At 29.5% G+C, this 15,946-nt stretch overlaps 1 protein-coding gene across 1 annotated transcript; it reads right to left on the reverse strand.

Annotated features, from left to right (window-relative positions):
• Positions 1-3,936: 3,936 nt before the first annotated feature.
• Positions 3,937-12,221, reverse strand: LOC148548577 (uncharacterized). The gene is made up of 8 exons (XM_088496164.1): positions 12,188-12,221; positions 12,015-12,099; positions 11,779-11,911; positions 11,511-11,668; positions 11,193-11,316; positions 10,907-11,089; positions 4,200-4,274; positions 3,937-4,086 (listed from the first exon to the last, which is right to left on the reverse strand). The coding sequence occupies exons 1-8, from the start codon at positions 12,210-12,212 to the stop codon at positions 3,937-3,939; spliced, it is 933 nt and encodes a 310-aa protein (XP_088352290.1). The 5' UTR covers positions 12,213-12,221.
• Between the last annotated feature and the right edge of the window lie 3,725 nt (positions 12,222-15,946).

The raw sequence follows: 15,946 nt of genomic DNA on the forward strand, positions 1-15,946 counted from the left end.
TAAAACTATCCAAATTTTTTAAGTAAATACTTATTCTCAGTCAAATAAAACTGTAAAATATTTACTTATTTAGAATTAGGGAGTAACATATAATCTTTTAGATTTTATAAGACAATAAAAAGAAAAATACGAATAAAGATAAATTAGATAATTGAACATTAAAAATTCTTAGAACTAATTATATATTTGCATATAAATTAAAATATTTTCTTTTTTAGATGATGTGTGTGAATATTAATATATATTTGACTTATAGTGTAAAGTTTATGTTAAAATATTTAAAAAAATAGCTAATAAAAAATACTAAAACATTTTATAATTTAACCTAAATAATAGTACAAACTATTTGAACGTACAAACTAAAAATGTTTTACATGATAACTGCATACTAATTAAACAGTTAACTCCATAGAAAATAAAAATTGAAAAAACCTTATACTAATATTCTTTTCCAATTTTTTTTTGTGTATAATCTTTTTTTCGCCTTAACTTTTATATTGTTTTTGTTATTATTGTATATATACATATTTTTCCCCTCTCCATCAACGTATTCTTAAACCTTTTAAAATCTCGAATGGTCAAACTCAAAAGAGGGTGATAAATATAGATTAATTCCTAAATATGTCTCTAAAATATTTTTAATCCAAGAATTTAATTTTTAATAAATTTTAATTATTAAATTAGTTTTAAATTTTTATGTTATTAAACATATCAATTTTAATGTCAAATTTTGATAATAGTTAGACAACTTAATCTCTGTCTATCATTATTTAATAAAAAACATAACAGCTTTTAAAAAATTTAAAATTTTCATATTCATCTCTTTATATAATTACAATCTTCACGTTGACTTGTATAGTAAAATAAAAGTTTGTAAATTGATTTGGTGTTTGAAATTTTTAGAGGACTAAAGTACACATTTTAATTTTGGTGTTACCCTTTCAGTGATGTTTAACAACAATGTTAAAATTTGGTGTGTTTCTTTGTACGTGAGACCACAAATTTAATTTGAGGGTCGAATTTATGACTTTCAATTTTTTTTTAAACATACAAATTTCAGGGTCAAATTTTTTTTAATACAAATCTTACTCTTAGATTTATATTTTGGTATTAAAAAAATTTTACATGTGCAGTTTGAATCATCTAATTTGTTTTAAGATAAAAAAAGTTATTTTAACACAAATTGAACCTTTCGATTTGTGCATTATGAAATGTAATTTTTAATTAGATTTGTCTACAAATTTTATTATTACTCAAATTTGATGGTCTAATTTGTTATTTAAAGTTAAAAAAATAAAACTCATATCAGAAAAAAATATAACAATTTATCATTACATTGAATTACATACAATCTTTTTCTATTTCCAAAAAAGATTAACCGATGGTCCCAAGAAAAGCATAAAACTGTTGAGATTGAAATTGTAATAATTATGAGAGTGAAGATCATACAAATATGGGACTATGTGTATGTAAACAGAGAAATAATTGTGTGGATGAATAAATTAGAAGTACCTGCTCATCCATCAACACCATTTCAATGGAGCTATTGGATTTGGAGTCTTTAAATTTTGGTAAAGACCAGAGTCTGATTACTCTGACATGAATCTTCCAGCTCTCTTTTGGCAGTGCAATCATCTCTAACAAATCATATTGTCTATCCAGTTTTTCTCTAGAGAAAAAAATAAGAGCAAACGTAAATTGTAGCAAGTATGTATGGTAACAGTATAAGACCATACTTCCTAGGCTTTTATAGCAACTAAGAAGAGGTATATTTTTTAGATAAATCATTTTAAAATTAGACTGCATCCAAAATCACATTTTTTCCATAATCCAAAAGAAGAAAAAATCTATCTTAATAATTTAAAAATGAAAAAAGATTTGAATTGAAAATACAGCTCTTATTCTATATCATAAATACTGTCAATTCAAAATATACCGAATAAAAAAAGATATGAAAATAAGAGCTGAATCCATGTCTTCCTGTGATTAAAAAAATATATATATACGTGTATAATAATACCCTTAATATATGTATCAGAAAAATCCATAATTTTATTGTTGTTTTCTAAACCAGGCATCATACGTAGCAAATTTAAGAGAGTTTTATCCCAATATATGCCTTTTTTATGAGCTTAAATTATTAGAAAAATTAATTTTATAACATAGTATCATATTTTCTATAATTTAAAATTTGAGGCATTGATTTTTATTGACTCCAAAAAAATATTGCAACATAAGACAAATAAAAATATATATATATAAGATTTAGACAAAATAAAAAATTATGTGAAAAGACGTATTAAAAATAGGATCAACTGTATGATAAAATTAATTATATATGGGTCGCATGCAATTTGGGATTAGGGTTTTAAATTACATATATTAATGAATTAGTTTAGAGACTTACCATGATTACAACCAAGGTTCTGAGAACAGGGGAAGGACCCAATGAAGGATCCATTGGGAAGCTGTTGTTAGGACTGGGCATGTTTGTGTGCAAGTGTTTCAAGTAATTGGTTTTTTTCTGTGTAATCTAAAACACAAAACACAAAACACACAACTTGAGATGAATAATCAAATAATCATCTACAAATTTTACAAAAACACAAAGCAGCAGCAGGACAACATAGCCAGAACCCAAAAATCAAATAATCGTTCAACGATTTCAACAATCGAAGAACAGGTGCACACTAAAGCCACTGACCTTCGAGACAATGACGCCGAGACGACGGTGACAAGACCACCGCGAGCAGGAAGAATCCGACTGAGGATGGGCGTCGAGTGAAGAAGAAGACATCGAACAGGGGATTTGACTTGGAAAACACCGACAGTACAAAGAGAGACTCCTTGGATAGCCACGGACGGCGGCAACCGGTCACTCCATTCAGCGGCGGTTGAGGCTAGCTAGGGTTTCCCTTTTTATTTTTCTTTGAATGAAGGAATGAATGAAAGTAACAAAAGAGAGGAGGGAGACCATCAAGCAGTAACGTGTCTAACTCTTTTTGTTTTCTTTTGTTTTCTTTATTTATTCTAATTTATAAAAGTAAGAAAAGAGAGGAGGGAGTAACGTGTCTAACTCTTTTTGTTTTCTTTTGTTTTCTTTATTTATTCTAATTTATAAAAGTAACATTAGAGAGGAGGGAGACCAGCAGTAACGTGTTACTCCCTCTTTGCTCTACTTTGTTTTTTTTTATTTATTCTAATTTATAAAGAGACTACTTGATGATTGATTAAATTTTCTACATGTATTTTGGTAAACGAAGAGATTGATTAAAAAAATTTCTTATTTCTGATCATTGAATATATTCCTTCTATTCTAAAATAATTGTTGCTTTAATTTTAACTTGTAGATTTATTAAAAAAATTAAAATATTCATTTTAAATGAAGGGAATAAAAGCCGTACTTATCTTAAAACTGAAGAATTATACGATAATAATAATAACAATGATGCTGAATGAGCAAAAGATTTCAATAATGCATGATTTATTCCCAAGTTCTCAAAGTGGTAATCATATCCAAGTGAGAGAGGGATTTCCAATGAAAGGTTCAATACATTCCGAGACTGAGTATGCTGTGCATAGTTGAATCTCACTCAACTCTCATTGCAATTGCCAACATATTATCACCAACACTAATATTACATTTATTTCTTCAACGGGCTTTCATTTTTTTATATAAGTACTCAAATACTAATAATAATAATAAGTATTTATTAAAAGAAAACACACTTAAATCTTGGATTAAATAAACAAATATATGAAACAACTTTTGTATCAAGTTCTAAGAGATAAATTAATGTCAACACAAATTTTGAAAAATAAACTACTCATATATGGTAGATCCTACACTCTCAAACAACCATACTTCATTCAAGTAATAGTTTAAATAAATTATTCTCATATATTATAAATCAAACTGTGTAAAGGCGTGATGATTTAGTCCTCCATCACAACCCACTTCCCTTTCTTGGATTTGGATGAAACTGACTCCTCTCCAACCTCTTCAATATGTTTCTTAGCTCTGAGAATCTTAGAATTATGTTTCTCATCAACTGCAGGTGATGGAGTTAGCTCACTCTCACAAGCCTGGGATACGCCATCATGTACCAAAAAATATAAGAATAATAATATTTTATTTACAATGTAAAAACTAAGAACATCATTGTAACAATTTAAATTGGAAATCATTTGACACAAACCTTAGAAGTGTCGTATGGACCAGTAGACAAACTCAATAGTTCAGAATTTTCATGGGACAAAACACTATTAGAAAACTAGTTATTACAGACGGATATTTTCAACGAATTTTATCCCATGGAAATACAGAGGGAATTTCAGAGGGATTTTTTGTCAGAAAACAAAAAAATAGATTAGCATAAATTACAGATGGAAAAGAGAATCCGTCGATAATTCTGTCGGAAAAATTAATTTTTTTCCGTGAAAAATGGTTACAGACGGAAAATCCGTCTATAATTAAATAAACAAAATGCTGCATTTTATTAAATTATTACAGACAAAAAATCCGTCTGTAATTTAAATTAAATCCGTCGGAAATATTGAAAACCCTAATTTTATCACCACCCATTCACACTCCATTTGAAACAAACTCTAAGAGAAGGTGTTGTCAAACTCTTCGCCCTCATCCCTCGAACTCTTCGCCCTGCAGCCCGCCACCCGCAGCCACCGCAGTCTCTGCCGCCACTGCAGCCACGCAACCCTTGCATTAGCCCTCGCAGCTCCCCGCAACCCCCATAGCCTCGCATCCCCGCAGCGGCGCAGCCACCGTAGCCCCTACACAGACAAAGCCTCCACCGCCACCGTAAAAGATCCATCGCCATTGTAGGAAGCTGTGTCGCCTTGATTGGAAGCTCCCTCGCCGTCGTTTGGAAGCTCGTTGGCCATCTCCTCTGTTCGAGCGCTCTCCTTCTCTCTCTGTGTCGCCGTTGTGTTTCTGCCACTGCCCTTCCTCCTCGCAGCCGGTGAGTACTGTGATAAATTGAGAACATTGAATGCTTATTTTGCTCATAATTTTGCTCATAGTTTGTTAAACAGTCACTTTGCTGTTCATAATTTTGCTCATTTTTTTATTCATACTTGTTCATAAGCACTGATAATATTGAATGCTATGTACTTTGTGAATTTTGTTCATAAAATGTCTATTTGCTGTTCATAATTTTGTTCATATTTGTTCATAAACAATGATAATATTAAATGCTCTTTTTCTCCAGTGTTGTGAACAGCTTCTTTTTCTCCAGTGTTGTGAACAGCTTCTTTGTTCATATTTGTTCATAAACAATGATAATACTTGTTCATATTTGTTCAAAGTTCTACATCAAAGTCTTTTTCTCCAGTGTTGTGAACAGCTTCTTTGGCAACATTTGCAGCAGATTCGGCAGATTCAACAACTGTCTCTTTGCTCTTCTCCAAGTTAGGAACAAGTACAAGTACAATTACTTACTTAATTAAAGCCCTTCTTCTTCTTCTTCTTCTTCTTCTTCTTCTTCTTCTTCTTCTTCTTCTTCTTCTTCTTCTTCTTCTTCTTCTTCTATATAGCATACTCTATGGTTATAAGCTTACACGGTTACAGTACTATATTATATTATTATTGTTGTTGTTGTTAATTTATTATCCATCTACTTCTAACTACTTTCACTATTTACCTTATTATTTTTTAGATCACTTTACTACACTACTGCTTTTCTTTTCTTTTTAGTTTGTGGCCTTAATTCTCTATCCTTAATTATGTTATGTGTTTTGATTTTTCAGTGTATATACATGCATGATTCAAAAATGTATGTGTGTCCTTTCATTTCTTTCTTTAATTTTATTCTTTGTTTATATTGAAATAAAATATTATTGTGTATGATTGGATCTGAAAATGAGTGGATCAAGTTAGGAGCATGTGCTTCTTTTCTTGGCTGCTGCTTAATATTATATTACTCTAATTTGTCTTTGCTTGCTGCTCTTGCTTATTGCCACGTTTTCTTTTAGATGAGTTATATGAATCTCTGACTTTGTTTTCTCTCTTGTTTGGCTAATGTATTATTGCAACCATTGGTTCCCTCAATAAAATAAGGATTTAAAATTAGAGAAAGGAGAAATAGGAAAAGTCTTGTGTATTTGATCAACAAAGAGATTTTGGCTGTGTTTGGTGATTTGATTGTTATATTGATGAAATTGATATATGATTGCTAGTGATAAGATGCTGAAAATTCTTATTTTGTTGAGGTCCTGAAATTTCATTAATTGTGTGAATGTTTAAATTTGAGCTCTTGTGGTTTTAGGAATGTTAAAAGCTTTGATGCAAAATTTGGCATATAAAGTTGTTAAATTGCTTGCTGCAGAAAATTCAGCAGATTGGCGCCAACTTGTATGAAATTTTGGGAAAAATATGTACGGTAATTTTTAATGAAATAAGTTAAATAACAAATCTGATGATGATTTGCAGAACTGCATCACACTAACAAAGGAGAATGTCAAATGCATAATCATGGTAACTTTTACTTTCTATTTGGAATTCATTTTCATTCAAACATATATCAGCTTTTTCTAGTTCACTATTATCCGTTCTCTTCAAACAATTGTTCATGTTCGACCTAATAACTAATAACGGAAATTAATAACTAATAATATTTAACTGCCATATTTTCATATTAAGAAAGGTCTTTATTTTAAATAAATTATATTAATCATATAAAACTATCCTCTTTATCTTTTCTTACTGTATATATTCGCTTTCTTGATCTTTTTGCCATAATATTACTATTAAATGATGTGAAGTTATTTTTAATCATAAATGTTGAAGCAAAAATTAAGATAAAGTGAGTTTACATTTTTTCTACCAAACAGACTTAATGTTTCTTTTAATTTTTCCATCCTATCGTGATCAATTTTAAAGAATTTCGAGATTTGAATGAATTTAGTTCTTGTTTACAGGTACAGTTAATTCATTGAAGAAAGAGAATAGTGCTGTCCTCGTCCTGTTTAGCCTCACATCATGAAATTAGTTTAGGAAAATTCCCAAGTGCTAATAATCATAGTTACATATATAATTAGTGTTTAAAATTACAAGATCAACTTAGGTTTGTGCTAGATCAGCCCAAAGTAATATAAGGCTACTTTAATTTGTGTCCGTAAAACTTGCTAAATTTTAGAAAAGCTAACCTTAAAAACAGAACCATATTCCTAATTATGTATCTTTCTCATGTGAAATGATATTAATCTTAAACTTGTTACAATTAAAACTTAGGTATGTCAGGTACATGTCTACTAAATTTGAAAGGCATTCCATTAGAATTGGATTTTTCATGAATTTCCTAAAGTTATTGCTACCTGCTACTAAACATGAATTATTCCTAAAGTTATATACCTAATTACTAAAGTAGAAGCATGCAATTTACTATTCTTTTAGTTTCAACAAATTGGCCAGTGATCAGTATGTGATTGATTGAACTTTAAAATAGTAGCATAACTTGAACATCTATATATAATCATGAACTATTTCTTTACATGGAAAGATTGGAAGATTAGGTGGTGGAGGATCAGATTATAAACCTTTTGTGCACCATGTGGGAATTCCATCAATTGATATAGCCTTTGGAGGAGGTACATAACACTAATTTAATCACTAAGATTCGGATGCGTTAATAATACTCTCTCTGCAGATTATCCAGTATACCACTCACTGTATGATGATTTCATCTGGATGCAGAAATTTGGAGATCCTATGTTTCATAGGCATGTTGCAGGTTGGTGGCATTCAATTTCCTTTTTCAGTTTATGTCACGTTAAACTCCATCTCAGTTAACTCTAATGATATCAAAATGTTTCTTTTCTTTTGTTTTTCTTTTTATTTAGGAAATAGAAGCAAGTAAAGGTTGGAGAACATGGAAAGAGTACCAAATGAAAGTGAGAGATGTGAATGATAGACTTATGATGGCTGAACGTGTATTCACTGACAGAGATGGCCTCTTAGGAATGACATGGCATAAGCATTTGGTGAGTATATAGTTTTTTACTCTAAGAAGCAAGTGTTTTCTGGGCTAGTTCCCTCATTCTTCTTCTGAGTTATAATATCACATAGTCTCATTAACAAATGCCATGTGAACATTAGATGAATTCTACTGTTTTGAATGAAACCAGGGTTCTAACTTCTAAGAAAGATGAAATTGAAGAAACCAAGCAAGCAAAGCAGAGAAGAAACATCAAACATGGCTGCTACTGTTGGAATCACAGAATTCATTGGAGCAGATATGATTGAGAAGGTAATTTCTTAGTAGATGAAGCTATTTTGTCCAAGCTAAAGTAAATGAAGCTTTTCAAGGAAGGTTCCAAGCTATTTTGTCCAAGCCGTTTTGGTTTTGGTTTCAAAATTCTTTTAATTTTTGTTGAGTTCAATTAATTTTGTTTAGTTAGTTTGATTTAGTAATTAGTTTCGTTAGCTTTGTTTTCTGATGAGTGGATTTTTAGGTTTTGATTAGATTAGGTTTAGTTAGATTTGTTTTTTTCTGATTTTAGTAATTAGTTTGATTTTAGTAATTAGGTTTTTCAATTTTTGGTGTTTCTTTTCGCTGCACTATCTTTTTTCTTTTGCTGCTGCTTCTTGCTGCAGTGTGATAGTGATCCTTCTAAGAGAATATGATTATGGATTATGCTTTACAAAGGTTGAACTTAGTGATCTGCTTAGAGCTCTATTAGCTGCAATTCTTCTATTCCATATGTCTTACTAATGAATCACCTGCAATTTATTGATCCTGAATTTAGAACTGAATTTGGAATATGTATATTTTTTCCTCCGAAATTCTTGTGTAGCATTCATGTAATTCTATACTTATTATTTGGAATTTATCTATCATTTTCCCTTTCTCAATGCAGATAACAACAATTGATGCAGCAATTTATCTCAGAATGGCAGGACGGCCACCTTTGCTTCCATCCAATCAAAGGTAATGCCTCTTCATTACTTTGTAACTACCTACAGGTAATGCCTCTCTTGTCCAACATGTGAACTTAGTTAGTTATGCTGAGACTGATTGATTTAAATTGGTGGAAACTCGCTTAAGCTTTGAATCAAAGCAAGATAATTATATGTGGTATAAAAGCCAGCAACATCTTATTGGATTGGTTTACCTGCATGAAAATTAAAAAACTAGGATAATTCAAAGAGGTATAAAAGCCAGCAACATCATACTAATTTTTTTCTTTTTAATTTCCATTATATTATACTGGACCAAAGGATGGTTCCCTTACTCAGCTTGTTAAAAAGCGATACTAGATTTTTGACACTAACCTAGGTGCTCAGATAGAGGTTCAAATTTTTGTTCTACTTTTTGTTGGTTCGTTTTTTTGAAATTTTGTGAAGGAAAACATAAATGGATTTGATAAGCTTCAACCTGTGATAAAGGGCTTTTAGTTTCCAATTTTCAGGTGAGTGTTGAGCATCATAGTCAGCCCTTAACATGATTTTGATATCTGCAAGAAAGAGCAACTCAATAGGTATTGTCATTGTAGTGATTTAATGCTTGATTAACTACAAATATGCCATCAATGGTCATGTTTGAATTTAACCATTATTTCCTACACGTTAATACTAGGGAAGTTACTTGTATATTATATATGCACATTGTGATAATAAGGAACATATTATGATGGTCTTCATCTTCCTCAATGGCAAAAAAGTGTAAAGGTGTTCATATATAGGTGTTTTGAGGTTATCAATAAAGTTACATAGTCTTAAGTGGATTCAGGTGTAGGTTATCAATTGCAAAAGGGAACTGTAGAAATAAATGGTCATGGTTTATAATTGCTGTTGTTTATACATAAATATTTCTTTCTTATAGCCTAACAATATTTGTTATTGATGTTCATATACCATCTTAAAAGGATTCTGTCGATCTTAAATCAAAGAAGGCAAAGGTCCTTGTTGAGGTAAATCTATATTGCGCCCTTCAATTGAAAGAGGTCCAGGAGGTGTATTTGAAATGGAGTTTAACTTGCAATGCTGATGTGGAGTTTAACTTGAAGTGGCCACACACAACCACAAGGAGATCCAGGAGGTGTATTTGTCAATGGCTCTGAGCAAGTCACCATCATGCAATCTAAAAGGAATAGGATCAATATAAAATCTTGTTTGTTTAAATTGTTAAAAATGAAGGAACTAGTAGTGTCAATGAGTAATGTAAATAGTTATAGTTCTGTCAATGGTTTATTTTTTTGGGTATCTTTTTATTGAGATAGTGAGATATTGGCCAATGATATTGAAAAATAACATCCAATTTTATAGGTATCATGTAATGAATATTATGTTCATCTATATGATTTTTGGCCTCTTTCTTTTTTCAATTTACAGTGTATTTGATGGAGGAAATTTAAAAAATAAACCTAAAGTATTCATTTTGCAATGAAAAAATTTTAAAAATTTTCTATTTTACTTTACCAACGGATTTACAGACGGATTTTCTGTCTGTAATCATAGTGTGAGATAATTTTCTAAGGTTCAAATTACAGACGGAAAATTTCTCTGAAAATCCGTCAGAAAATCCATATGTAATTACAGACGGAAAATCCGTCAGAAAGTTCGTCGCCTTTGGGAAATGGATACAAAATTTACAGAAAAAAATTCGTCGGTAACTGGTAAAAATTCGTCTGTAATTTTCCGACGGAAAAAAATCCGTCAGTAAATAATTTCCGACGGGGCTTTTACAGAGGGACAAAATCCGTCGGTAACCAAAAATTTGTCTGTAATAAAGACTAAATCCATCTGTAAATCTGTCTGTATTAATCTATTTTCTAGTTGTGAAAGGCCCTACAAAACAATTGATTCAATAAAAAGACATCATCAAAATCTTGTTGATCTGTTTTTGCAATACGGAAACAAAAGAGAAAGTTATTAGCCAAAGGGGGTTACAGGGTCAGAATTGTATTTATCCAGGAAAGCAGAGACCAGAGAATTCTCATTAGTCATTCTCAGCACATGAATCACATATGGTTCATAAGAGTTCAGATTCCTCATCTTGAGTTGCACTTTGAAGATGAACTTAATATCCCTAAGCTTATTAATCTCTTCGGGACAGGAATTTTTCTCAACACCCTTCAAATTTAGCGGAAAAAAGTTCATTCATGCTCTCATAAATAATAAAAATTAAGGTATAGTGCAAAACAATTAACACAAAAAAATGAATATGACATCAAACCTTAGTCACACAAGACTGTCTAAGGTCATTAGCAAAAACTCCAAGAAACTTTGCAGCTTTTCCATCGAACAAAATAAAAGAGGCAGCATCGGTGTGGTCTATCACCCTTATGTGGATGCTGTACCTATTATTCACCAGAAAATATACAATCCAAGAACAATATACTACATAAATTATACCAATAGTCAGAGTGTCTATACTATGTTATTATTGAATTGGATGCAAATAGTTTTTTAATGGCTTATCCAAGAGTCTCCATCCCACACGGTAGAATAGTTTAAAATAATCCTTATGTTAAAGAAGTATCGTGAGTCATACCTTGGCTCATAGAACCCGTAGTCTCTAATGCAATTGGGACAGAAACATCTTTGCTCAAGTTCCCTTAAGCCACGATGACACTTCTTACATCCTTTGTACCACCAACCAAACTCGGTCTCAACTTCTTTAATCGTCCCGGCTGTAACAAATACAGCATCCTAAAATCGATGGATGCAAGGGTACAACACAACAATTGAGATTATGATCCAACAAACATTAGAACTAATATAATGAAAAAAAAGGAAGAGTAATAAAGAAAGGATTTTACCTGATTATGCTCCTTTATCTCGGCAATTGTTTTGTAGACTGACAGACGCAAAAAATCTTCCTCAACTGAAACAGGTTGATCACAGACTAGCGGCATTATGCCTTGTCCGTCAACAGGATCCAATTTGTTCACCCTTGAATTTTTAAATAATAATTTATGAAATTTGCTAATAGTTAAATAATCAAAAGCCTTGTATAAATATTCTGCTGGCCACACTACTGATCTATACACTGTACCTTGCAAAGAAATCCCTGACAGCTGGAAACTCAACATTGATAAACAGTTTCGAATTGTAGTTTGTGTTGGAAACACCCATGACCCCTACAAAAAGACATAACAAATTAAAGAAAATACTAGATGCATATGATGACACAAAACATGCATTCAAATAGCAGTAAAATAAACAAACCACTATAAAATTTCATTTTGCCCATTTGGAGAATAACCACATAGGTAAGACACGGGTGTTCCTCCAGATATTTGAGCAAATCAAAAGCAAAAGACTACCACAACGTTACCCTAAATTTCTGTCCACCCCTATAAGAAATAGCAATTATTGTAGAGTAAAGACAGGCACAAAATTTCAAAATATGATTTTAAAATAAAAGCCACTATCAAAAAGATATTAAGCATTACTCAAGATCATCAAGTTCTATGGTGATATAACTTGACGGCTTCCCGTCCCGGGTGAATTCGACCAAGTTACCTTTTGAGGCAAGCTGACCTATCACATCTACAAAATAAAGGCACCAATCTTTCCATTAACAAAACTCTATCTGCTCAGATATTTCTCCAAAAATGACACATTTTTTTCCAAAGTTTCATCCATGTTGAAATCAGATTTTTTTAATTTTCTTAAAAATAAAAATATAAAAGACTGTTAATAAATAGTTAGGGCCTAGAAATCGAAGTTCATGAAAAAACAAAAAATAAATAGGTTAGTACTCCTTACCAACGATACCATTAAGGGTACTAATTCTTTAGTTGCTATATATATGAAATCTGTATTTTGATGTGTTAAAATAAAACGCATAATAATAGAAATCAAAGCCAATAACAATTATGTAATAAATATAAACAATCAGATTGATAAATATAAACAATCAGATTAATAAACACAAAGTTAATAAATAATACAATTTTTTTGGTCCTATACCTATAACAAAAATAACGCATCAGCCAATTCAAATGACATACATTGAATATAGATATATTATGTAATAAAATCAAATTGATAAATTATTTTGCCTAAAAAAATTATATTTTCTCAATGAAATTTTTTAATACAGAATTTAAATAAAAATAAGACACATTAATTTTTAAAGTACTGTTTAATTGTTATAGGACATTATAAAGACAATACAGAAAATTAAATAAAATTTTTTATTAAACAAAATTTAAATGAAACAATATTTAATTGAGTTAGAAATTATATTATTTCTTAATATAAAATTATAGCAAGGGAATAATTGTTACAGGAAGGGAATAATAAAAAAATTCTTCCTTAATGAAACAAATTTTAAAAATAAGACATGTTCTGTCATAATATATTATATTATATTATGTAAAAATTTTCAATCAATTCAAAGGATATAAAGCTAACATTCATGGCAAAAGCCCAAAATAAAGTATAACTCTTTTTCATGGTAATAACTAATTTCTCATGGGTTAGACCCTATAAGCTCTTGGAGTGTATATTTGGTTAAAAGATAAAAAGAGAAGCAAATTTTACTTAAATAAATTTCACGAAAATTATATGAATCTATAATACTTGAGACTTGAGAGGAATAGCAACAACCATCAATTGAATCCATATCTGGCCACTATATGCTCATAATAAAAAAGACAGCAAATGGTGCAAAATAATATATCGGATTAAAAAATTAGACCTCAAAAAATTAAACAACACATGCATTATAGATTAATCTAACAAATAGGTTAGTACTCCTTACCAACGATACCATTAAGGGTACTAATTCTTTAGTTGCTATGTATATGAAATCTGTATTTTGATGTGTTAAAATAAAACGCATAATAATAGAAATCAAAGCCAATAACAATTATGTAATAAATATAAACAATCAGATTGATAAATATAAACAATCTGACTAATAAATACAAAGCCAATAAATAATACAATTTTTTTAGTCCTATACCTATAACAAAAATAATGCATCAACCAATTCAAATGACATACATTGAATATAGACATATTATGTAATAAAATCATATTGATAAATTATTTTGCCTAAAAAAAAAATTATATTTTCTCAATGAAATTTTTTAATACAGAATTTAAATAAAAATAAGACACATTAATTTTTAAAGTACTATTTAATTGTTATAGGACATTATAAGAATAATACAGAAAATTAAATAAATTTTTTTATTAAACAAAATTTAAATAAAACAATATTTAATTGAGTTAGAAATTATATTATTTCTTAATATAAAATTATAGCAAGGGAATAATTGTTACAGGAAGGGAATAATAAAAAAATTCTTCCTTAATATAATTTCTTAATGAAACAAATTTTAAAAATAAGACATGCTCCGTCATAATATATTATATTATATTATGTAAAAATTTTTAATCAATTCAAAGGATACAAAGCTAACATTCACGGCAAAAGTCCAAAATAAAGTCTAACTCTTTTTCATGGGTAATAACTAATTTCTCATGGGTTAGACCCTATAAGCTCTTGGAGTGTATATTTGGTTAGAAGATAAAAAGAGAAGCAAATTTTACTTAAATAAATTTCACGAAAATTATATGAATCTATAATACTTGAGACTTAAGAGGAATAGCAACAACCATCAATTGAATCCATATCTGACCACTATATGCTCATAATAAAAAAGACAGCAAATGGTGCAAAACAATATATAGGATTAAAAAATTAGACCTCAAAAAATTAAACAACACATGCATTATAGATTAATCTAACAAATAGGTTAGTACTCCTTACCAACGATACCTTTAAAGGTACTAATTATTTAGTTGCTATATATATGAAATCTGTATTTAGATGTGTTAAAATAAAACGCATAATAATAGAAAACAAAGCCAATATCAATTATGTAATAAATATAAATAATCAGATTGATAAATATAAACAATCAGATCAATAAATACAAAGTCAATAAATAATACAATTTTTTTTAGTCCTATACCTATACCCATAACAAAAAATGACGCATCAGCCAATTCAAATAACATACATTAAAATATAGACATATTATGTAATAAAATCAGATTGATAAATTATTTTGCCTTAAAAAAATTATATTTTCTTAATGAAATTTTTGAATACAGAATTTAAATAAAAATAAGACACATTAATTTTTAAAATAGTATTTAATTGTTATAGGACATTATAAGGATAATACAGAAAATTATATAAATTTTTTTATTAAACAAAATTTAAATGAAACAATATTTAACTGAGTTAGAAATTATATTATTTCTTAATATAAAATTACAGCAAGGGAATAATTGTTATAGGAAGGGAATAATAAAAAAATTCTTCCTTAATATAATTTCTTAATGAAACAAATTTTAAAAATAAGACATGCTCTGTCATAATATATTATATTATATTATGTAAAAATTTTCAATCAATTCAAAGGATACAAAGCTAACATTCACGGCAAAAGTCCAAAATAAAGCTTAACTATTTTCCATGGGTAATAACTAATTTCTTATGGGTTAGACCCTATAAGTTCTTGGGGTGTATATTTGGTTAGAAGATAAAAAGAGAAGCAAATTTTACTTAAATAAATTTCACGAAAATTATATGAATCTATAATACGTGAGACTTGAGAGGAATAGCAACAACCATCTTTAGAATCCATATCTGGCCACTATATGCTCATAATAAAAAAGACAGCAAATGGTGCAAAACAATATATAGAAATAAAAAATTAGACCCAAAAAAATTAAACAACACATGCATTATAGATTAATTTAACAAAGTACTTATCAACTAAATAACCATCTTTTCTAGACTCTAATTGAATTGTTTTGAACGGAAGAAAATTGAATCCGTTCAATGGAAACGAAGAATCTTGTACCGGACGCACAATCGTGTCCCTCTTGAAGTGGATTCTAAATTCGTGTCTAGTAGGCTTGAACTTGATGGTATTCAAAGCAACTCCAAAATTAGTG

The sequence above is a fragment of the Arachis ipaensis genome, chromosome B8, assembly GCF_059453495.1.
Source record: "Arachis ipaensis isolate K30076 ecotype BB chromosome B8, ASM5945349v1, whole genome shotgun sequence".
Lineage (NCBI taxonomy): Eukaryota > Viridiplantae > Streptophyta > Magnoliopsida > Fabales > Fabaceae > Arachis > Arachis ipaensis.

Excerpts from the sequence above, each read along its gene's own strand:
- LOC148548577 (XM_088496164.1), bottom strand. The coding sequence starts at position 12,212 with ATGGGCAAAATGAAATTTTATAGTG. Across the intron at positions 11,912-12,014 it reads GTCAGGGATTTCTTTGCAAG|GGTGAACAAATTGGATCCTG; the intron begins GTACAGTGTATA and ends TAAAAATTCAAG. Across the intron at positions 11,669-11,778 it reads AGATAAAGGAGCATAATCAG|GATGCTGTATTTGTTACAGC; the intron begins GTAAAATCCTTT and ends CATCGATTTTAG.